The sequence below is a fragment of the Daucus carota genome, chromosome 6 (genome assembly GCF_001625215.2).
Source record: "Daucus carota subsp. sativus chromosome 6, DH1 v3.0, whole genome shotgun sequence".
Lineage (NCBI taxonomy): Eukaryota > Viridiplantae > Streptophyta > Magnoliopsida > Apiales > Apiaceae > Daucus > Daucus carota.
The window spans coordinates 32,183,436-32,207,097 of NC_030386.2; the positions used below are offsets into that span (position 1 = coordinate 32,183,436).

General features: G+C 35.7%; 5 protein-coding genes across 5 annotated transcripts; all 5 read right to left on the reverse strand.

The window, feature by feature from the left end:
- Nucleotides 1-79: 79 nt before the first annotated feature.
- On the reverse strand, nt 80-1,806 carry LOC108192913 (UDP-glycosyltransferase 73E1). Its single transcript, XM_017359448.2, has one exon. The coding sequence runs from the start codon at nt 1,663-1,665 to the stop codon at nt 172-174; it is 1,494 nt and encodes a 497-aa protein (XP_017214937.1). The 5' UTR covers nt 1,666-1,806; the 3' UTR covers nt 80-171.
- Nucleotides 1,807-2,827: 1,021 nt separating this feature from the next.
- LOC108225214 (uncharacterized) lies at nt 2,828-5,056 on the reverse strand. The gene is made up of 3 exons (XM_017400040.2): nt 4,767-5,056; nt 4,033-4,360; nt 2,828-3,193 (listed from the first exon to the last, which is right to left on the reverse strand). Exons 1-3 carry the CDS (start codon nt 4,973-4,975, stop codon nt 3,104-3,106), a joined length of 627 nt encoding a protein of 208 aa, XP_017255529.1. The 5' UTR covers nt 4,976-5,056; the 3' UTR covers nt 2,828-3,103.
- Nucleotides 5,057-5,504: 448 nt separating this feature from the next.
- Nucleotides 5,505-11,537, reverse strand: LOC108227858 (threonine dehydratase 1 biosynthetic, chloroplastic). The gene is made up of 9 exons (XM_017403224.2): nt 10,963-11,537; nt 10,120-10,299; nt 9,711-9,980; nt 9,277-9,483; nt 8,434-8,682; nt 8,284-8,357; nt 7,417-7,534; nt 6,076-6,210; nt 5,505-5,970 (listed from the first exon to the last, which is right to left on the reverse strand). Exons 1-9 carry the CDS (start codon nt 11,392-11,394, stop codon nt 5,830-5,832), a joined length of 1,806 nt encoding a protein of 601 aa, XP_017258713.2. The 5' UTR covers nt 11,395-11,537; the 3' UTR covers nt 5,505-5,829.
- A 762-nt stretch (nt 11,538-12,299) lies between these two features.
- Nucleotides 12,300-19,638, reverse strand: LOC108228174 (splicing factor Cactin). The gene is made up of 13 exons (XM_017403688.2): nt 19,358-19,638; nt 19,142-19,233; nt 18,369-18,468; nt 16,797-16,868; nt 16,556-16,618; nt 16,290-16,430; nt 15,252-15,347; nt 13,989-14,273; nt 13,749-13,908; nt 13,474-13,613; nt 13,194-13,373; nt 12,841-13,107; nt 12,300-12,756 (listed from the first exon to the last, which is right to left on the reverse strand). Exons 1-13 carry the CDS (start codon nt 19,514-19,516, stop codon nt 12,637-12,639), a joined length of 1,875 nt encoding a protein of 624 aa, XP_017259177.1. The 5' UTR covers nt 19,517-19,638; the 3' UTR covers nt 12,300-12,636.
- A 1,387-nt stretch (nt 19,639-21,025) lies between these two features.
- On the reverse strand, nt 21,026-22,768 carry LOC108225375 (uncharacterized). The gene is made up of 2 exons (XM_017400220.2): nt 22,539-22,768; nt 21,026-21,733 (listed from the first exon to the last, which is right to left on the reverse strand). The coding sequence occupies exon 2, from the start codon at nt 21,723-21,725 to the stop codon at nt 21,258-21,260; it is 468 nt and encodes a 155-aa protein (XP_017255709.1). The 5' UTR covers nt 21,726-21,733; nt 22,539-22,768; the 3' UTR covers nt 21,026-21,257.
- Between the last annotated feature and the right edge of the window lie 894 nt (nt 22,769-23,662).

The following is a 23,662-nucleotide window of genomic DNA, read 5'->3' on the forward strand; positions in this document are numbered from 1 at the left end:
ACATGTCCCACACTTTCAAGGTAGATAATTTTAGAGTTGGAAGGCTCTTTTTTTATCTGAATTTGGGTGTAAGCAAATGTGGGGAATAATATTTATTGAGTTGTTTGCAGGTTCAATGTGACACTAGTTAAAACTTAAAAACACACAATCATATGAAACTTATGCCTGTATCTACATGTTTGCCTGTGCCATGATTTCTTGAATCAGGAGGTTGGTGTTGAGATGAGAAGAACCTCCTTCGTCCATTGCCCTTTTCGCCAGGTCGCCCAACTCCCTGGCTCTTTCTCTTCTTTCCTCTGCTTCATCGCTACCGTTCATTAACCTCTCTGCAACCATTACAAGATCTTCTCTCTTTACCAAAACTCCGACCTCCTCTTCTTCTCCGAATACAATGGGCAGCTCTGTACCAACACTCAGCGCAACCTTTAGGATTTGCACCACCAGAGCCTCATTTACAAACTGCTCAGCGAACAAGGGCCATGTTAGCATCGGGATGCCAGCACAAATACCTTCGAGTGTAGAATTCCAGCCACAATGTGTCAAGAACCCTCCGATGGCTCTGTGTGACAGTATTAGAACTTGTGGCGCCCAACCCCATATTATTAGCCCTCTGCCTTTAATCCGTTCCTCATATTTTTCTTCCGAAATCCACTTGTCAAATTCTTCTGTTTTGTATCTCACACACCAAACGAAAGGCCGATTTAGTTCTTCCAATCCGAGCCCGAGTTCAATCAACTGGGAAGTTGCCAGCCTTGCTATACTTCCCAAACACACATACAACACAGAGCCGGGATCCTGGCCATCTAACCAATTCAAACAATCATTTTCGTCGATGGAAACCTTGTCACCTCTCTCGACCTTGTCAGACATGTCCTTGTTACTCAATGAAACAGGTCCAATGCACCAAACCTTTTTACCCTTTGTTTTTGCATACTCTTCTATATACTTGGGTTCCAGCTCCTCAAAAGTGTTGGCCACAATCCCAAACGCCTTATTTTCAGCTTCAATCATTTTCTCGCGAAAGCCAGCCATAGCAGCTGTCTGTTGAGGTGACTTCTGAGTAGTGTTTGAAGTATTCATCAGACGAATGATCTTAGCTTTAGTTAATTCCACCTTATCAGGTAGATCAGGCACAACAAAGCGTTCAGTATCGGATTTAACTTTACCAAGCACTTGGGACTTCACTATATTTAGCACAGACAAAAGAGAAAAGCAACATGGCCCATGAACAATAAGCCTTGGAATGTGAAAATTTTCTGCAACATCACTTGTCCACGGGAAGGACATATCAGAAATTATGCAACTCGGGGGTGGTTTAGCCTCACCAAGAAAATTTTCAAATGGCTCCCGAAGCATGACAGTTGCTGCATAAAAAGCGCCAGACAAGTGAATTGTTGACAGCATGTCGAAATTTTCACAGCCTTTTGGCAGCCCGAATTCCTCACTTGGGAAATAAAGTTCAGCAATGCGGATTCTGAGTCCAGATTGGACAGCACGAGAGACAGTTGATTGGAAGCGGAGAGCGTTTACAGGAGTAGTGATAATGGTAACGGTGGCACCCCGTTGAGCCAACAATCTGGCGAAGTCTACCATGGGGATGGTATGGCCCTGAGCCATCAAAGGAAACAAAATAAAATGAAGGTCCTCATGAGCTAGGTTGGCCATCACAACTCTGAACAAGCTGGAGAAAAATAAAAATATTTTCGACAAATATGGTGCTGGCACTCTGCACTTGATATAAGTAATATGTTCAGTTGTTCTGGTATATGTAAGAGGCCAAGCCTGGTGTAGAAAGACAGAAGCTAATCTATCATCTGGAGGATTACGAGGTTGTAAAAGATGCGTGCTTTTTCTTCCTGGATTGACACTAACGTACTGGACGCATTTGGAGTTGTCTGTCCAAATTAGGCAATGCAGGTCCTCAGCAATAATACTCCATTGTAATCTGTATTAGTTCATGATTCCAAAATAATTTTAAGCTCTTGACATAAATAAATTATTTTTTTTTATTCAATGTTAGCAATAAGAAGATTTATTTTATATTTTAAGCTCTTTCGGCAATAGGTAAGGTTATATTCAATGTTAGTAATTTTTTCTTGTATGCAAACATTCGCCCAGGGTAGCATACTGAAACATAATACAATCTGAATTAGTACAAAAATCACTTGACCTGTTCACAGTCCTTTTTTTTTTTTGTTACGCATCATCCTTCCCAATCCTTTTTTTTTTGTCTTGTATTTGGCATGATCCTGCAAGCTTGAACACTCCGTATCATATATACCTCCCGTCCCATTCAATTCTTTATATTGGAGTTGAGCACGGATGTTAAGAAAAATATATAACGATGGAAAAAAACCCTCCCCAGATATTTGTTACAAGCTCCAGAAATTTGATGCGGAAAGCAGAGGCCAGGCTGTATCAGGAGGATTACGGGTTGTAGAAGATTAAACTTCTCCATTAATTGACCACTGATGTAGAATGTAGTGGACACATCTGGCATTTTCTGTAGAAATCATGCAAAGTAGGCACTCATCAATAATAGTCCTCCAACTTCATACTTATACTCCATTGTAATTTGTTGTTTTTCTTATTGGTAATTTGTATTAATGGATGATTCTAAAATAATTTTAGGCTTGTTCTTCCGAATATCATTCCAACAAGTTACACATACTAGGGGCCCTCTGTGTTGTCGCAACTTCCAGGAGCAAGACTTGTAACATATGAGCTCAAATTTTAAATATTCAAGAGTGATGAAGTCTATATTCAGATCTTCCTAACAAAAGAAAGCACAACATCAAAAAGCTATCATTTGCAGGTGGGCGCAGGGTATCAAAGTGTTTTTTCTGCTAAAACATATAAACTTTTCATTATACACTTCATATATTAAGTTACAGCCATCAAGCTTTGGAAACTGCCATAAGATTATCCTTCCACTTTTTTTGGCACATAGCACACTACCTTAATACAAATCTTACTACTACTACTACAGGAATAAACTTATTATGTTAAACATACATTAAACTGTTTGGAAAACGGACTTGGGCACCAATCAGGCAAAATGGAGTAGATGACTTGAGCAAAACGGAATGTTCTGCTTTCCTGGTTATCCCCCATGCAAGTTGGCGATTTCTTTTTCCCAATTAAGTCCATTCATTTGCCGACCAAAAGGAACAATGAGGTTGTAGCGGAAAACCTGCAGGTCACACAAAAAATTAGCATTGCTTACAAACAAATACATGCTCATCCGAATATGCAAAGCAGGGCTCTGATAGAAGTAGTATAAATTAAACGGGTTAATTATCTGATTGGGTACTCACTTGACACCAATATATCATCCGAGACACTCTCAAATTTTCGATCTCATTTAGAACACTGTTTTCAGAAATTATATCAGTCTTAAAAGTAAAAAGTTAAATTCAAAAACAAATCGACAGTTTCAGAAGTGTTATACATGGGGATTGAACACAGTAGGTAATAGAGATTATGTAGGTACGATTAATTGAATTTATGCATCCAAAAAATGACTATATATGGATTATTAGGATTCTACGTAACCCATCTCTCTCCCCATCAATTTTATCCATTTTTTGGACGCGGAAATTCAATTAATTGTACATACATAATCTCTATGGCCTACTGTGTTAAAGCCCTATAAGTAACACTTCTTAAACTGTTTTTTTGTTTTCGAATTTAACATTTTATTTTTAAGACTGATACAATTTCTGAAAACGGTGTTTCAAATGAGACCGACAATTCGAGAGTATTCTGAATGATATATTGGTGTGAAGTGAGTGCCCAATTAGATAATTAACCCTAAATTAAACCTTCAGCCATATACCGACAAGTATATCATCTATATACTTCACTTGAAAGAGAGAACGAATGACAAGTCCAATAATATTCCACCACGCCAAACAAAAAATCTAGGTGCATTTCTTACATTCTTGCTATAAATCCAGAAAAATAAATTAAAATTAACCAACCAAGAGAGAAAAAGTTGGGGTCCAACATCCAATCAAGACCTAAACAGACCTTATTATTGATGTCACGCAATCGTTGCTTTAAAACCTCAGATCTCTCAATCCATTTAGGTTCATTTTCCTGTTTACACGTCCATGCATTCCTTAGGGCCACTCTCCACTCTGAAGTTCCACTTGTGATTTCTTTGTTTAGTTCAACCCACTCTGGCAAACACTTGTTTTTTGACAAGATCCTGTACAAGGTGTCATCAGCAGGATCGGCATGCGGATTTGAACTTAGATCCAGTGGTTTACCTTTCCCAGATAAGTTCTCGAACTGACCTTCTTCCATTGAATGCCATATCCGTTGCTCAACAACATTGATTATATCAGTTTCAGATCTGTCCACATAAGTTGCAGATATCTATATCAAATGTTAAATAAGTCGCAACACATATCAAATACTGGTGTGCTCCACACTAATCAGATTATTAGTAAATTTTAATCAACAAATTCCAAAGCAACATCTATATATTCCCTTAATCTTCATTCTATGGACTGATAAATAGTATATTTTAATCAAAGTAATACCGGGATATCATTTCACCAAAACAAAAGTGACTATAAACTTCATCAAATTTTCTATTGACATTGCACATGATCCAGTGCTTGTATAGGATTACAACTATCTAATTCTTTCTAATAACCTTAATAATAGGAAAATTGCTCTTAACTAAAGAAATTAATATTTATGAAATTACGAATGAAAGTAAAATCAGGATATAATAATAATAATAATAATAATACCTGACGGCGTTACGTTGGCCCCGTAGCTCTGGTGGAAGTTTACGGTCGTTAACGGCGTCTATCACACCGGAGAGACGGTCGTTGACGTCTTTTTTGGGCTTCTTTGACGACGACGAGCATGCTCTTTGTCCCAACACACCCGAGAAACCTTCCCCGACCGTTGATTTCTGTATTGACCGGACGGCTGCGATGATTCTATGATTTGCCATGCCCCGAGCTCACTGCTCAGCCCAGCCCACTCTCAGTCTCCAACGGATGTTCAATTTTCTATTTTGTCCAATTCACAAAAAATATAATAATTTTTGAAAATGTAAATTTTAATGGCGACGTGTCATGTTACTGACCGTACATTCTTGCTTCGGGATGGGGACTAAAGCGATATTTGCCGCCATATAACTGAATTTTGTTACTCCTGCTACGTACAGATTATGTATACAATGATCTCACTCTCACATTTCTTTAATTTCATTATTTAAATTGATTATACCCCGTTTAAGCACAATTATTGAATAATATTTTTATTTTTTTGACAATTATTGAATAATATTGAATTCTAATAAGATTATAAATCTCTATACTAAACCAATCTGCCCAGTGAGAAGTCTGCAATATGAATATCACTTTCATAACTCGAATCGTGATTGTCATATCATTATTTAGCCCTTGAGATTTGAGCATTGATTCACCCGTTAAATTCTCGACGAGTATATAATCAAGTAAATTGAATAACATACTCTGTAGACAAACAAACCAACGCTCTCAAACTTGTGGTGCAAAGCATTTATTTACATGATTTCCAAAATGTTACCAATACTTGTGAGCCTATACAAAGTCTGGATCAAATAAGTAACCCAATGCAACAAATACCAACGCAAAGATTTAATAATGATTAGAAGCCCAATAGATTCGCAAGCTCAAACAAGAGTATACATACGAACCTAATCAGCTAAATACGTCCAAAATGCGGAAACATGAGGTACACAGCTACCTGCCTGATGCTACAACCACAGACTTGTTCTTATTCTCAAATAAAACTGTGACTACTTAACTCAACTTGCTATACTCATCGCATAAGAAGTTGGAATGCATAGTTACTTGTTTCTTCCATATAACTGAATCCAAGTCTATTCGCATGATTCTTGAACTCCTCCATTTCAGAGGATGGAATTTGGAATCCAACTAGAACATTGGCACCTGCTTCTCCCTTTTGAGTGTAACGGAGGGGAGAGAGAATTAATTGTTAGTAAGGAGAGGACTGTATATATACATACTAGCGCCAACAACAACCACAAAAACTCATTATATATACCTGCCCACGGTAATGGAACAATGTAATATTCCAACTTGGACTGAATGCATCTAGAAACTTCATTAAGGCTCCAGGTCTCTCAGGAAAAACAAATCTACAAAGAAGCTCATTCTGAACATCTGACCGGGCCCCCATCTGCAAGTATTCATTGTGAAAAGGTATCCGCAAACTAAGGATATCAAAAACAGTCTTACTACTAATAACATGCAGCAATTTATGCATGCATGAGGCTGTACAACACTTCATGCATGCCACATTAGCCATTTATAGGATGTGGCTGTTTGAAAAAGTATGTTTCATAATGTTGAAGTACAAGTGCAATAAATCAATACGTGCACGATTGGATGCTGAAGAAATCTTTTGCAGGATGATCTATCTAGAAGTTGATAAGGATGCTGCATCTCAGCTGATTTGATAGGCTTCGGTTGCAAATCATTACATGCTCACAAAATGTTTTATAATATACTTATATGAGAATTAACTTGCTAAACCAAATATAAGTTATGTGTATGTCAATTGAATCAAAAATTCAAAACAGAGAAAGAGAAATTTTTGCAGTGCAATCAATGGCCACGAGTGAAGTGCATGCCCGAAGTCATAAGAAGTATTTGGATACAGGAAGACACGTAGAACGCACAAAAAGAGTAGTCTTAAAGTTGATTTAGCCGCCACCCCCCCCCCCCCCCCCCCCCCCCACCACCAATGATGATTGCAAAAAAAAGAAAAGGGTTTTTAACCACATGACCATGTTATCTGATAAACTGAATTATAACAGAAATGTCACAATTCAACCAGCAGTCCAGCAAAAATCAAGTTCAGTACGAGTATTATTTTTGCTTTCAGTCATTGTTCAAATCCACTAGTTCAAGTAACCCGCATAATCTTCTAGAACTCTTCAAATTAATAGGTCGCTTCGAAAATGCCTCCAAGGACATGTACAAAGAGACCTCTGACTCTATAAAATGGCCTTGAGAGCTTAGAACATGGTCTGCCTTTCCTTTATAAGACTCACAGAGGACATTTTTAGCAATAAGATCAAGAAAGATAGATGATCATGACAAGAGTTAAAGGAAAGTATTCATATACGGACAGATAACAACCAACTTTGCAGACACCTGGTTGAATATTTTTATACCTATATTGGATAGTTCTTCATTGGATAATTATACTAAAATAACAGTAAAGAGTTATTCTACTAAGGAAACAGCTGGACCCAAAAGATGGATCAGGTTGCCATAACAAGTTTGTCGAAGGCGAAAGGAGCAGAGTCAAAAAAAATTGGGCAGGCCTTCTCCAAGTGCTATAATTCAGCATGAATTACAGAAATGGTAGGGAACTTACCAAATGACGCAAATGATCTTTGACCAGGTCATTGTTTGTTAAATTAATAGTTCGAAGTTGAGATGATTCCATTCTCTCCACCATAGCATCAAGATCTGATTTTGTGTGTACACCAACACTGCAGATGACAAGGGAAAAAGTTATGTGGTTTAAACTTAAATCCTACGAACTAACTATTCTAATCTTCTTGAATATAATATATACATATCAGAAAATAAAAGCAAATAAAAGCAAATAGATGTCATGTTTACATGCTTTTCGGAGAAATCATGTTACGAGAAAATGCTACTGTAATATATATAGTCTTATGCAGGGACGGAGCCACACTGGGGGCAGTGGGGGTACTTGCCCCCAGTAGCTCGTGAATGGTTTACTAGTTCTATTATGTAAAATTAATGAAGTATGGCTTTGCCCCCTTGGTTTAGATGTGTGTCTTTTCTGGATGTGGTTCAAGTTCGACTCCTCCCAGTTTCATTTGATTTTTTCTTGCCCATTCTTTACTACATTTGTTTTCTTTTTTGCCCAGTCTTGTGTCTCAGCCTCTTCAGTCCTAATATTTGCTTGTATCAGACTCTCACAGCCCATAAGGCTGGGCTAATATCACCACTTCTCTCCATATTTTGTGAATTTCTTATCATAAATTCGTATATTTAACTCATTAATCAACTCAAACCATTTTTGGTTAAAAGAAAATTAGCGATTTTTTTTTTTGGTGTGTTTTTTGCCCCCACATAACCAAATTCCTAGATCCGTCCCTGGTCTTATGATCTTATCATCAAGGACATTGTTTATATAAAGGTGAACTGTTTCGGATTAAAGGTACCAAAATAGTAGCAATTATTAAAGGACAAATTTGAGAAATCTTGCCTGTATAATACTAGGGCTTCTTCCTTATCTGAAACAAATCTGTATCTGAACTCGGTAATATTCATGGGTCCAACCTGCCAGCTACAAATCTTTAGTCAAACAAAACAAGGTTATGGGAAATACAGAGGTCCAGAGGAAATGAGTACACACTTTTTCAGCAAATCTTTTAAAACTTCCACGCTCCTCTGGCAAAAAAGTTGCAAGAACAGCCTCTCTTTGTCGACCAACATCAGCAAGTTCAGTTACCAATCTTAACCTATCAAAGTTCATATTTGCCCCACTGGCAATAGCAACTACATTAGCATCCTTAAGGTTATAATATTTGCAGTATGCTTCAGCTCCAGCAAGGGAAAGAGCCCCAGCTGGTTCCAGAATGCTCCTGTTCTCCTCAAACATGTCCTTTTACAAACAAAAATAAATTTTTTTAAACAAATAACTTAGTATGCTAATTAGTTAAACAAGTAATGTTCAATCTAGAATCTAATAATAACAATGTTTCATTTAGTGTAACAAGTAATGATCAGATCCATATATTTGAACACAGTACATTACATTATCGGCCACTTTGGGGGGGGGGGGGGGGGGTCATGGGTGTGGTCCTACTAAGATTAGATGAGCATATGAGGGCAATTTGGAAGTGTGAAATAAACGTTCACCAAAAGAAAAGTGTGTAGTGAACAAAACCAGCCCACAACATTTGTAGGTAGAATGAAAATCACCAGAAGAAGCAATCTTCGTATTCGTGACAAGAATCGAAGGGTTAATAGATCTTGTGAAATTCCTAAAACTGATAAGTTATATTGCACCAATGTTCAGCAACAAACAGAAGAAAAGGAAAAGGTATTTTATGGTAATGTAGTTTCTAGTTGCAATACACAAGAAAGTCTCTTTCTTGCATCCCCATAATAGAATATGCATCTGCCGGAACTACGTCACACTTATGGTAGAGCAAATACAAAAAGGAGACTTTGGGACTTCACACAAAGAGCTCACCTTTATCGATGCACAGATAGCATCACGGCTAACAAGAACCACCCCATCTAGCAGTTCCCTGCAAAGGCGGAAAGTCTCTTCACCGACCACCTTAACAGCAACACCATCTGCAAAACCTCCCACTTCATCCAGTATTACTCTCTTGCCATGGTGTAATGACAAGGCCATTGCATTTGCATCAGATGGCTCAACTCCAATTATTTTGACCTGTGTGATGTGTATACAAGATCATGCTACTTAGGTAAGTATATAGATTTACTAATTTGAATCAGATGTAATATATTACTACAGGAACAGCTGATGGGCATGACATGACCAAAAAATAATCAGAATACTAGGTTTTCCTGATATTCACTTTATGGTAAGTAAAGTGTCCGCTAAAACAGTTATTACAACTTAAAAGTAAATTATATTTGCACAGAACATCAACTGACCTCTGGCGAAACCCTTTTTACGAAGGCTGCTATACCAGCAATCAACCCACCACCCCCTACCGGCACAAATATAGCATGTATTGGACCTTTCATTTGACGCACAATCTCCATACCAGTAGTTCCTTGGCCAGTGATCACATCTGGGTCATCAAATGGAGCAACAAATGTGCGTCCCTCTTCTTTCGCCCTCTTTTTTGCATATGCCTGTGCTTCATCGTAGGAGTCTCCAACAAGAACAACTGTTGCACCCAATCTCTCAACTGACTTCCACTAAATATGTTGTAGCAAAAAAAATGTATGCTGTAAGACTGCAATATTATTGTATAGCATACATAAACAGCAACAAATATAACTATGCGCGGAGTTGAGTAAAAAACATAATAGAACTACAAACAAGACTGGGACTGACCTTAATTTCTGGAGTGGTGACCGGCATAGCAATTACAGCATTACAACCCAGCTTCTGGGCAGCCAAAGCAACGCCTTGGGCATGGTTTCCAGCTGATGAGCAGATTACACCTTTTTCCAATTGTTCCTCTGGAAGTTTAGCCATCATGTTATAAGCCCCTCGAAGTTTAAACGAGAAAACCTGCAAACAGAATTAAATGCTAAAGCATCAATGAAAACACCACTCCCAATCAACACATTCCAATAAGAGTAAGTTATGACAGAGGGTAAAAAGATTGCAAAATAAAAAATAAAAAATAAAAAATTCACCACTAGAGTTTCTAATTAAACCAGTATTTACAGATAAGTACTAAGAACAAGAAAATAATGTCCACCTCCATGCAGTCTCAAGTCAAAATGACAGGGAAGTAACAAAGCATAAAGAATGAAATGGACATTACAAAAACTGGATTCGCATATGAGAGCTACCAAAGGTACAACAATTTCTTCTGACTAAAGATATCTATCAGGAATCCAAAATTTCGGTACTAAACTGGAAACCAATACGGACTAAAAACATTAGAAATGCTTTACTTGCATAAATATATTAGTCTGGAAATTTTCATCATTTCTGCGAAAGAATATGAATTAGCAGGTACGCAGCAAGAAACATCAATACATCGATAAGAACTTCCATATTTAAATCAGTCCGAACCATTATCACAATCCTGGTTAGTATCCTCAACAAATGTATTAAGTCACGAATTTAGCATATAAACTCACTTTACGCAACTACTGCAAAAAAATCGGGAAAAAAAATTTAGCGAACTGTGTGTGTATATATTAAGAGGATAAAATAACATACAGGCTGAAGATCTTCTCTCTTGAGCCAGAAATTAACCCCTAATCTACTCGACAGCTTCGATGCAAGCTCTAAAGGCGTTTCGTAAGCAACATCATAGACCTTAGAAGAAAAAATATTAGTCAAATACTCCATAGCATTGAGAGGACCAGGTGTGACCATATGGTCCGGCACGGCACCAACCATACCGGCCTCGTATTGCAGAGATGAAGGCGAAGCTTTTAGCAATGGAGGAGGTGGGAGGTTCTGCGGCGGCGGCGCGACGGCGAGTGCCGGCTCCGCCGAGATCTTTGCAATTGTTTTCAGTGAATTGTGTTTTTTAGGGTTTGTGAAGGTGGCGGTGGCATTTGAATTGTGCTTAGTTTGGAAATGGAGGTGTTTGGGGAGTTGAAGGTGAGATTGGTGAGGCGGCGTCAAGAAACATATGGCTTCCATTGCAATCGTTAGTTGTGTTCGTCGTGTGCCGAAAAATCTCTCCGAGAGAAAGAGAGAAAGGGGGAGAGAGAGAAGGCGGCTAAGGGAGGGCGCGAGGATGGTTGGCTTTTAACGGTCCCCGGAATGTGAAATTATTGATTGACCAATTATTTTGCGCCACGTCGTTTAACCTTTTTCATGGAAGCTGTTTTACAACAATGGTACAAAGAGAGAAAATGGCAGGGAAAACTGAGTAGAGATATTTTTAATTTCCACGTGTTTACATAGAAAACAAAAATGAGTTAAATGTTTAATTATTTACTCCCTCCTTCCCATTTTAATAGTCCACTTTGTTAAGAAAAAATTTCCCATATTATTTGTCCATCTTCTTTGTCCAATACAAATTTATACAAGTTTCAATGTTAGCATTTGTTATTCCATACAATTTTCATGATTTACAATGTAAATTAAGTTGACTTTCAACAAAAATGAACGAAAACTTAGTACTATTTTTGTATAATCTATGCATGACAATGGTAACAACATATCACATTTAATATTTCTTAATATGTGTGATTTGAACAAAGTGGACAATTAAAATGGGAAGGAGGGAGTAACTTACAAATTTGGTCGGCTTCGTCCTTTGTTCGAGACCAATGTGGCTAGTATTATTGCTAATGTCCAAGGTTGGTTGTATTTCTTTTTGCTAAGGTCAAAAAATTCGAGCTACTGATGCCATTTATCAAATATAAAATCCTACTATTAGGTAGAAGGTGGGGTCAGCTCTTTAATTCATAACGTCCATCGCAATAAACAATATACACGTTTATTTAGCAAAAAAAAAAAAAAAACTTCATTGAAAAGCTTATTGTAAAATATAAAGGAATGAAAAGTAATGACCATAAAAATTGCATCCACCACCATCATGCCATAAAATATTTGTATATAAAAAGATAAAATATTTGTATATAAAAAGACGTAAAATAAGAATACAGTTCCTAATGTTAATTTTGATAACTGTATGATTAAAATTCAACACATTCGATAACACAAAACAGTTTACTGATATCATATCATCTCAGCAACTGTTGATAAGGCCAGTCCCGGCAAAACTCAAAATGCATTCGACTTTCAGATAGAAGCAGAGACACCAATGTTCACCCCCTCTCCCATTAATAACAATCGTTTCGAGTTTTACATAATCAACACCCCAGCAACCTTTCCAATGATATCATATGAAGTTGTATTCCGCTCATACAAGCATCACCGGCGGTAACGGTGGCGTTTGAAGTTGATATATACGTGTAGAATTCCTCTTTCAAACGTGCACTTGAAACCCTTTTTGTGAGAGTATTCCCATTCCTTGTTTACCATCCGGAAAGCCTGTAAAAATATAAAGAACAGTTCAGTTAATTTGTTCAAAAAAAATATTCAGCAAACAAGAATAGCCAACAGATGATGACTTACAATATCTTCATATGGAGGTCCAGCATGAAATCTAATAATGCAGGTCTCTGCACTATCTCCATCCTTCTCTATAGTGTAGATAGGAGCTTTTGTTTTGTCAACAAGATCAGGATAAAAGATGTTAAATTTATATCCCTGCACAATCTTTGGGGGCGGATTGTCGTGGTCATAATGAGTTTGATTGTATTTATTCCACTCATATCCAGTGTGGACACGGTTGAAATACTTTGGTTTTCTGGGACGATATTTGTCATGCCACCAGTACACCTGCATTAATATCAATATGATTCATAATCCATTCGAGACGCTTTTCCAAGTGGAGAATACTTAAAAAACTGAGTAAATGATATTACCTGTGAATCGAGATTTACTTCATCATTGTTTCCAAAAACTGCATCGCCCTCCTCCATTTCTCCCATAGCCTTCATCGCCTTCAACTCGAAGTTATCCTCAGTGGACTGAACTGGTCTCGAGGCCAATGCTTCTTGTACCCTTCTCTGCTGTTCTTCCAATACAGCCACACGTTTCCTTTCCTGTAAATATACCATCACAACCAGTTTTGTTTATATTATCTGCAACAAATTGAGTAAATAGTGTAGACAAAAAAAAGCGAATCAGAAAGATGAAGATTACCAGCATAGCCTTGTCCTCCTCAGGGTCAATGGCTTCTTCAGCCTCTTCACCATGCAATAGCTCTGGAGAATACGAACCTGCCTCTTCTGCCTCCTCAATCTCCTCATATGTTATTGGCTCAGGAGATAGAGGTTGGTCATCTACAAAAAAGAGAAGCCTCTAAGCAAACTACTATGATTCTAGAGAAGACATCATAAGCCCACCCCACTCTAACAATAACTAATACCCCACCCAGGCAGAACATAATTATAGGTAGAGAGATCTATCACACGTACCCTTTCCATCATGAACAGTATCCACCTCTTGTGGAGTTAAGCTTCTGTGATCCCTTCCCGTGTCATCTTCTCTCTCCACATTTTCTTCGCTCCCTGAAGGTTGTTCAAGATGCTCCAAATGCTTGCGTAACATCTTGGCATGAATTTCTTTGAGACAGGCCTGTCATGGAAGATATCAAACATATAGCTCCAAATCAAGATAGCAACAATCCTGATACTCATAATTGTTGGAGAATGTACCTTGGCTTTATATATGTGGAGGCGTTTAAGAATTGCTTCCCAATACTCCACCACCTTGGCTGTGCCAGAACGCATCTGGGACTCGATTTCAGCCTGTAATACTTCAAGTTCACTATAGGTTTTTCCTTGTAGAAGGTTCTTTACATCTGCTTCAATACTTGAGTGCAAACCCCTTTCTTCAGCAAGTAACTCCGCAGGTGGTTGCTCCCCACGCACTCTAGCTCGATCCAAAGCGTCTTTCTTCCGAGCCTCAGCTAGTTCCCAATCACAAACCACTAGAAGTGCCTGCTCATTATGTAAATATGGTGCAAATGAGATGCAGAATATTGTTAAGTAGATGTTTGAAGAGCAACTGCAGTAAACGGAACGTGCATGGTTGACATTTTCAATATTTATCCCATACAAGTGACACTACGACACATATTTGGTTCTTACCTAGACAACATACATTGCAGAAATTGCAGTTATGGTTCTTAACAGTAAAGTTTGGATGGAGAACTTGCACAATAAGATGTAGATAGCAAACCATAAATTTACAGGCAATGAGTATCTCTACTCTAAGTATCGTCAGCAGATATCAAGTGGATTTGATATTGGACACAGCAAGTATACTATACATTGTGATTCTAAGGTGGTGAAGTTCAGTTTAAGATTCGATACAGTTCATTGATAATGTTGCAAGATTGTAATCAAAAAGAAAAAACCCGCCAGAAAAACCAAACATACTAAAACCTTCCATGGCAAATAGTATGACATGCCTAAGAAAATAAAACTGAATCGAAGAGAACAAACTTGTAATTTTCACTTGGGAGTGGGGAAAGTTTTTTTTGTCAATCGGAAGCAGATAAAGTTAATTTTGCACTAATAATCCATTTACCATGTGTGATATGCAGTCATTTCTAGTAAGAATCATAGTAAGAACTAAGAACTGATATAATGTTCGAGAGAATATAAATTAGAGGCATAGTAGTGCTTCCTAGGACCTTCTATGATAATTTTGCAAACTGAGACACGTCTTACGTGTGAAATAACTTTATACAATTTAAAGGCGTCAAAATTATAACTTCAGCCCAAAATATAACAACAATGTGAGACTCTTTCAAGTGAATTTTTGAGATATAGGAAAAGAGTGTGTATCTATAACAGAACATCATGCTGGAGAGGATGAAGAAGTAACTCGGTACTTTGCAATATAAGAACAAATCTTATTAAGAGTAGAGTGGTTGTTTCAGATACACATCCAGTATATAAAAGAGATATTACCTCCCAATATTGTATATGAGTTGGTGTTGCCCTGTCCAAGTCCAAGTGCATTTTAATATCCTCATGAAGTTCTTCCATATCTTTTACCGTCAAACCCTGAAGGTCGAATACATATACCCAGCATTAGGGAAATTATAATTTAGTATTAGCAACATGTGACCCTAGATACCTCCTAACACACTTACTAGATAGACCAGTAACAGAAAGAAACATCATACTCATTGTCCTACCTAAGTTCTTTCCGTCATTTATAATTTGGAATTCCATACAACTCTTACCACCAACATATGTTTTAATCTGCTACCATAGAAAATAATAGGTTCAAGCAGAGTTTTTGGTGTGCAAAATGCTAAAAACATTCCTATGTTCCAATGCACTCCAGCAGTTAAAAACTGAGATTCAGAAAGCTAAGAAGAGAAGTGAAATAAAGATTGGAGAGAAGAGAAGATCTGAATCAACAAATCACATAGAAGGTTAACAACATCCAGAAGAGTTTCGGGAAGAAGAGAAGATCTGACCAAACTTCTCTCTAAAATCTTTCATTTCTAAAAACGAAATGACTTAAAAAAACAGCAGTTGGAATAAATTTATAATTTTTCAATCTAATAGATCCCTTTTCTTTCGGCAAATTTGTAACAAACCCTAGAAAGATATTACTAACCGTAAATCCATACTTCTTCTCTCATCAAGAGAACTCGGAAAGAAGCTAATTATCTTTTTATCTTATTCTCCTCTTCCTCTCCCTCTCATTAAAAAATTCGGGACTTCATACAGAACTGCACTATCTATCACCAGTGAAATTAAGCAGATATTTCCTGCGGTTAGCAAATAGATTTTTGTTCAATCATCATAAACTTTCAGATGAATAAACTAAGTATGGTTCATCTATTTCTATATCATAATCATCTAGTAGGGTTAATAAACTGTGGATTAATAAACTGTGGCACAAACAATTAACAAACTGTAGAGTAAATTAGATTGTTCACTCATATATTTATATTAGTATTTTGTTTCAGGAAAAAAAATAATGGTGCTTACCTGGAAAACTAAGTATGGTTCATCTATTTCTATATCAAAATCATCTGAAGGATCAAGATGCTTGGACAGAATATCAATAGGCTTGATACGGCCTTCACGCAGCCTAATCTCCGACCTGGCTTTGCTTTGATCAAAATGAAACTGCAACATTGCAAGTCAAATGCTTAAAATGTTAAAAAATAGAGGTCATCCAATTAGATACAAAAAGCATAATATCAAGTGATCCAAACAAGAAAAGATACATAAAACTAACTGTACTCGTGTACCTCTTCTTCTTTCTTTTCCCAGTCTTGGAACTCAGCCCGAGCACGCTCTCTGGCCAGTAAAGCCTGCAAACATACAATATATGTAATTCTCATAGACTTACAGTGTTAACATCACAAGAACCAGACCCCCCCCCCCCCCCCCCCCCAAGAGAGAGATCTTTAAAATTATGCTCTCTATTTATTTAGTTGATACCATAAATCCAAAGATATATCTCAAAACACAAACACAAACCAGGCTTACCATTTCTTCCTCATGTTGCGCTTTCTCAAGGGCCCTTTCTTCTCTTCTCTTCTTCACTTTTTCAATCTCTGCCTGCATCATAAATTTAAATGCACATGTCACAGCATATTCCTCCACAGCCTTAACAGAAAGCGTCAGTTCACTTTTAATGCTTATCTATTCACATATATCAGTAGAATATTGTTCAACCTTTAATATTAAGGAAACACAAGACAGTTATTTACTGCACAATTTATGACATCTAAACAGCTTGTGTACTATTAAAGCAAAAGTTCGGAAAATCATATTGACTAATCCCTTTGTGTCATCCAATTGTTAACACTTTCCTTTTCGGTGGGATGTCCGATCCATTTGTTAAAATTTTCTAACAACACATATTTTCCTCAATGATTTTAATAGGTCTCAATAATTCATCAACTTCTTGTATTTTACTTACTTCTTTAAGTTTCTTAACTTCCGTGCCCAACCCAAATGTTAACAATTGAGGACGGAGAAAGCAATATTCAGATTACTCCATGTGATTTATCATAATCTAACATCACATTTCGCAGATGCCCAATATAGTGACAACTTTTTACAACTAATTCATAAACAGTAGTAAGAAAATTATAGTTAAAAATTTAAAACCGATAATGAAGATATATATATATATATATATATATATATATATATATATATATATATATATATATATATATATATATAAAGAGAGAGCTTATTTCCTGACTTTGCAAGTTAAAACTCTACTAATGTGTATTTGATAGTCAGAAAGATGCCCTTCCGTGTAAAGCAGCATTTACCAGGTCCTGTGATGCTTCATCTGATTAATGAACATGGTGGCGACTGATAACTCTTGTAGTTTTCACTTCACTTTAGGGGTCGTTTGGTTCATGGGTATGTGGAATCAGGTATGGGGTTTGTCCATTCCAAACCCATACCTGATGTTTGGTTGGTAAAAATATAATCTCAAACCCATACCTTAAACCCCCAAAGTATGAGTTTTTGATACCTAGGTGGGGAGGTGGGTATGAGATGGAGGTATGGGTATCCATTCATTTTTGATTTTTTTGTCTCTATTTAAGTAATCAAATATTAATGTTTTATACAAAATTAAATCAATGATGCAAAAATATATAACAATAATAATTTTATTAATTTTTTCAATTAATATAAATTAATAACTTATTTTTTACAAAAATTGCATATATTGATTCCAGTACTCAACCAAACACATGATATCATATATGATACCTCAAACCCATACCAGCTTAACCCGATTCCTCATTCCAACCCGATACCACTCTTCGAACCAAACGACCCCTTAGTGGGTTGAATACAGTGAGGAAGGACAAGGCAACTAATTGAGGGGTGGTCTGGCCATAATGTAACTTATAATATATTTTGGGGGTCGCAATGAACATATAAGGAAGCAAAAACCTGCCCTTCATTTCAAATGCATAAAGCCCTAGAAGACTAATAGTTTTCTCATTGACAATTGCTATCATGACATCTCTAAAACATGTTAAAAGCTACACATAGCAACAGAAAAAAAGGATCATGCAGCTCCCATACCATTCTTTCTCTCTGCTTCCTCTTTTCTTCTTTTACTGAAAACATTTCCAGTGGCACACCTTGAGTAACATCACGCTCAATCTTCTTTCGCCAAACAAATCTGCATGCAGATTATTATAATATTACTCCATAAGCAACAGCAGTACAGCACAAACAAGTTTCCTCTTATTAGCAATTAATCAGCCAACTTATACTCAAAATCCAGGAATATTAAATCAATTAGAAATCTTACTACTGTATATTTTCATTGTCAATCTGTACTTAAAAGTATTAGTTCATAAAAAAAAACCGTAATACAATTTAGTCGTATAGAATTATTTGCATAAAAAATAGAAACATTTAACTAAAAATTTGAACAGCCATTCAGCAAAAAATAAATAAATATTTTAAAAAGCCAAATTTATCGGGAAAAAAAATATAGGAGCCTAACCAAAATAAAGTGACAAAGTGACATATGTAACACTACAAGTATGGCTTGAATCCCTAATGGAAAATTTGCTTACATTTTAATTATTCAAAGGGTGAGGAAGTGGAGAATAAACCGAGGAATATTCTCAAAAATTGTTGAAATTATATTTAACTCTAACTTACACTTGCATTACAATGCCTTTCCAATCAAAAGTAATCAATCACCATACCGACACTAACATTCAGTAATTCTTCAACTCAGAAAATCAACATGATGACAGTTTATAAAAAAAGATATATTGAATCGTTTGTAACCTAAATATGTGCTTGTAAATAATGCTTAATGTGAAAATCGACGAACTTACTTCTCATTGAGATTGGAATCGCCAAAGGGATTAGACTCGTTAGCATAACCAGAAACAGACTGTGATTTCAACTTCTTAGCAACTTTCATAGCCTATATCAAATCAGAACATTATTCAATACGGTTACAAACCCTAGAAAACATAAATCAGATACATACACACATGTTTCTGAATACATACACATAAATATAAGTATGTACATAAGCAGTAGCGTACCTTTTTCTGAGCCTTCTTGGCCAAGTACTCGGCGATATCATCTTCAGTGATCTTCTTCTTCTTTTTCTTTCGGTCACGCTCTCTCTCGTATTCACTGTCGTCTGAACTTTCGGAGTCACGCGACCGGCGGCGGCTGTGGCGGCTCCGTTCACTCCCCATGGCGGAGCAGTCGATTAGCGTTTGCCGGAACCAAGTAGATTAGAATCCCTGTTTTTGCACTTCCCCGGCTAAAAAACCCAAAACAGACTTTGATACTTTGGGGAAACCCACCCCATTCTATACTTATGCGGCCTTCATGTTTATTTTAAATTTTTAATACGCGTAAAAAAATAATAATTATTATTTAAATTTTATTTTTCAATAAAAATATAAATTATGTATTTTATTTATTAGAATAGTCAAAACTAATAATCAAAAAAAATTTATGTATGTAATTTAATTAAACTATATGTGTACGAAAAGATATGTAAACGGAAAGATACAAGTATATATTATATTTCAGAGTAAAGATTAAAATATTATTTTTCAAATTTTTTACACAAAAATGACTTTTCATGTATGAAGTCAAAAATATGATTTCTATACGCTAAAAAAAAAAAAAAACGAGTATTCTCTTGTACGCATTCTTTAGATGGGTCACATGTACATTATTATTATTATTATTATTATTATTATTATTATTATTATTATTATTATTATTATTATTATTATTTAGTTTTTTGAAGACTGATACCTTCTTAAAAATACATGTTTTTATTATTTTAAAATCATAAAAAATTATATAAAGACACAAAAATTAAAATGATGACAAATATAAAAACAATCTTAGATATTTTATTTTAAAATCATAAAAAGTTATATAAAGACACAAAAATTAAAATGATGATCAATATAAAAGCACGTGTGCTTTTGGGCACGATATATTAGGGTAACGTAAAGTGTGCTTTTGGGCACGATATATTAGGGTAACGTAAAGCACGGGCCTTTGTATGATGGGAGCAGTTTAATCGGCCATAATCTCATTTTTGATTTTCATTTTTATAACTTTATACTCCCTCCTTGTTCTTTACGTTATTTTTTGATATAAAATATACTTACATTATATATATTTTTAGAAAAAATTCCTGAAAAAAAGTTTGAAATCTAAACTTTTATTCTAAAAAAGAAAAATTTAAAAATACGTTATCGAATAGAGCCTCAAAATGAGTGCAAACAATATACGTAAACTTACTTGCGGGACAGAAAGAGTGTTTATTTAGAAAAATAGAATGTTCAAAATAATTTTTTCAAACTACCAAAACAACCACTCTACCTTATTCCGTCAGAGGGTAATAAGTTTGATGTTGTTCTACCCCTAAAACTTTCAATTTGCAATTTCTACCCCAAATAAATTTACAAAGCCGAGGAGAAAATGCTTGTGGAATAAGGTGTCTATTTTTACAAGCTATGCTCATGAGAAGATATTCCTAGCATATATGGTAAGTTGGTAACTGCCTAACTAGTGTCATTCTTTACTACTACTGTTTAGTGATTGGCTATTAGGTAGGAATTGAAATATGTGTGTTTTAAAACTACCCTGGACTCGGGTGAGGAGCGGTTTGCAGCATTCTTGCAATTCTGAAGCGAGGAGCAGTTTGCAGCAATCTTGGAGTTTTGAAGCCAACCGTGTGCTATAGATGATGATTATCATTCATATAAGCAACCGCATCGAGCTGAATACACTTGGTGGTTTTAGGACATACCATCACTCACTGATCAATGATCAAGTGTTGATGTTATGCATCTGAGGCACACTTATCATAAGAACTACAGAAATAACTTCAGAAAGAATCAAATTGCACTAGTTGCCACTCTACACCTAATCCACAAATTTAATATCGAGTTATATATATTGTCTTCCTCAGCTGGCAAGCTTAAAAGCATCAATAAAAAGACCATAGGTAAAACCCATCTTGAAATTGTTCAGGAGAGCTACCGGGAAAGTCACCTTTGGCCGGCTGTAATAGAATCTAGTGACATACTCTGTAAGAAGAACACACACCACCGCAGCAATAACATCATTGACACCTAAAGCTCCAAAAGAGAGGGAAATGGTCTGAGCCACATAAAATCCACCTAACAAGGATATACCTCCAAAAAGTGCCCTGCGAGAAGGTTTCTTGAAGTAGTTACTTGAGATCTCTGGCACAATTCGAATTATATCAACCAGTCGTCTAGGTCCTCCATTGTTTTGCGCTGCACGGACTTTAAATAATCTACGCGAGGATCTTGAAACGGGGGCTGCACATTTACTATGCAAAACCTTCACTCCTGGAAATAAACCGATTTTGAGGAGTCCTATGGAAGTCGAACTCATAGAAAATGACATTGAGGATCCTGGAACAGAAAGAAGAGAGGGTTTGCTGATGTGAAATAACTGAGACATGTAAATACAATAAAAGCTTAAATATTCAGTACATCATTCAGATGAGTAGATATAATACAACTCTCTCAAAATTCAGTTTAGCAATGAATTTGAAGCTATTAATCCAAAATATATTATCTTGAAGCCAGTGAATTCAACAGCCAGTGGACTTATTTGTGGTGAGAAGAAACGCTAACAAACAAGATATAGTTTATGTACCGAAGCAATCTTTCCAGTTTTTACTCTCACGGCAGAGCTAAGTTATGTGTAACCAATCATGAGCAAGATACCCTGGTTACTGGGCCTGAGTATATTTCTTTTGGTTTTACGAGATGGTACTATAGAAAATCTAACTTGTCACAATTCGGATATTATACTTGTGATTTCACAGATAACAAACCCAGCTCCCTAATTGCGGTTCAGAATGTTTATTTGGTAACAAAGCCGATTACAGGGAGAAATCCAATCAAAATAATCAAGCATTTTGAGCTGCACATCAAAAGCAGTCCCTATATCTTATCCCAACCAATCTTAAAATTGCTCAGTATTAGTATTCCAAATGTTCGGCATATAAAATCCCCCTTTCTCTTGTTTCAGGCGATTAAACATCAATCTAGACAAATACTAGTAAACAGGCCTGGACAACATCTACATATGCACAAATGCAATACATCAGAATACTTAAAAATCATCAATTCATACTGACAAAGATTTTGCACAAGAAGACAGTTTCCGAAGAAGCAAGAGCAAGCAACAAGTTAAGTTATGATGACTCACCTTAACAGAAAGTGTTTCTCTAACAGCTTCGGATTTAACGATGATGATGATGCTGATGTTAGTTCAATTAAATTGGAGCTCTGAGAAGCAAAGAGAAGAGGTCCGCCACGCACTTTTAATCGGGTCCAGTGGCGCCCCAGCCAGCTTTCACTTGCACGCTTAGGAATTAGGATTATTGCAATTTGCGACCCCTCCTTTTTTTGTGCACCAGTTGAGGTCCAACTTATTACTTATGCTTTCTTCACAAGGAGATACAACTCATTCATTTTGGATGACAAATATTTAGCAAAAAAATTTACATACTTAGAAATAATTATTTAGTGTTTAAATTTTAATTTATATGTTTGGACAAATTTTTATATATTAATATAATAAATTGATATTAAAAATTTCTTTAAAGTGATGTTATGTATTTTTTGTAAAACTGAAATTTTAAAAATTATTAGAAGAAGATGGGATTTTCAAATTCTCGAACACGGGCATATAAATCTTAAATTGACTTATGATTTTTTCCGTACGAGTAATATGATTAAGTCGATTAAGATATGAGACTAGATTTAAGCCTAGACACACTAGGTTCATATAAACGAATTATATATAAATTATAATTAGAATTTGTTAAAAAAAATATAAGTTGTTTTAATTTAGTAGTGATTCAAAGTTAAAATTACAATTCAATAAAAAAATTAAATTATGTTAAAATTTTAACATCCTTACATGTTAAACATAATTGTGTCTTAATACCTGTTACAATAGTGAAGGGCTAATCTTATTTGTTACATTCCTTTTAAACTTTTCACATATCTTGAGTTATAAAAAATAAATATATATTTTCTAATATTTATTTTTTCGTTTATAAAAAATTTAACATATAATATATACAAGTATGACTTTTACAACTTAAATTTAAAAAAGTCAAAATGATTATTATTTATATAAAGATATAATGGAATGAAAATGGTTTGTGTATATAGGTTTTCAAAAAGAACCGTATTTATAGTTAGGTGTAAGTTTATTATAAAATTCAGTTTGACCAGAATGTGATCAAAATTACTATGGGAGACCGGAGAAAATTATAAAATTGTCAATTTGACCAGAATTTGATCAAAATTATTAAGGGAGAC

Excerpts from the sequence above, each read along its gene's own strand:
- LOC108192913 (XM_017359448.2), bottom strand. The coding sequence starts at position 1,665 with ATGGCCAACCTAGCTCATGAGGACCTTCATTTTATTTTGTTTCCTTTG.
- LOC108225214 (XM_017400040.2), bottom strand. The coding sequence starts at position 4,975 with ATGGCAAATCATAGAATCATCGCAGCCGTCCGGTCAATACAGAAATCA. Across the intron at positions 4,361-4,766 it reads GGCCAACGTAACGCCGTCAG|ATCTGAAACTGATATAATCA; the intron begins GTATTATTATTA and ends TTATGTGGACAG. Across the intron at positions 3,194-4,032 it reads TGCGTGACATCAATAATAAG|GTTTTCCGCTACAACCTCAT; the intron begins GTCTGTTTAGGT and ends TGTGACCTGCAG.
- LOC108227858 (XM_017403224.2), bottom strand. The coding sequence starts at position 11,394 with ATGGAAGCCATATGTTTCTTGACGCCGCCTCACCAATCTCACCTTCAA. Across the intron at positions 10,300-10,962 it reads AGAGAGAAGATCTTCAGCCT|GTTTTCTCGTTTAAACTTCG; the intron begins GTATGTTATTTT and ends TTCTGTTTGCAG. Across the intron at positions 8,358-8,433 it reads TTAAAAGATTTGCTGAAAAA|GTTGGACCCATGAATATTAC; the intron begins GTGTGTACTCAT and ends TGTAGCTGGCAG.
- LOC108228174 (XM_017403688.2), bottom strand. The coding sequence starts at position 19,516 with ATGGGGAGTGAACGGAGCCGCCACAGCCGCCGCCGGTCGCGTGACTCC. Across the intron at positions 13,108-13,193 it reads AAGTAAATCTCGATTCACAG|GTGTACTGGTGGCATGACAA; the intron begins GTAATATCATTT and ends ATATTAATGCAG. Across the intron at positions 12,757-12,840 it reads GACCTCCATATGAAGATATT|GCTTTCCGGATGGTAAACAA; the intron begins GTAAGTCATCAT and ends ATATTTTTACAG.
- LOC108225375 (XM_017400220.2), bottom strand. The coding sequence starts at position 21,725 with ATGTCATTTTCTATGAGTTCGACTTCCATAGGACTCCTCAAAATCGGT.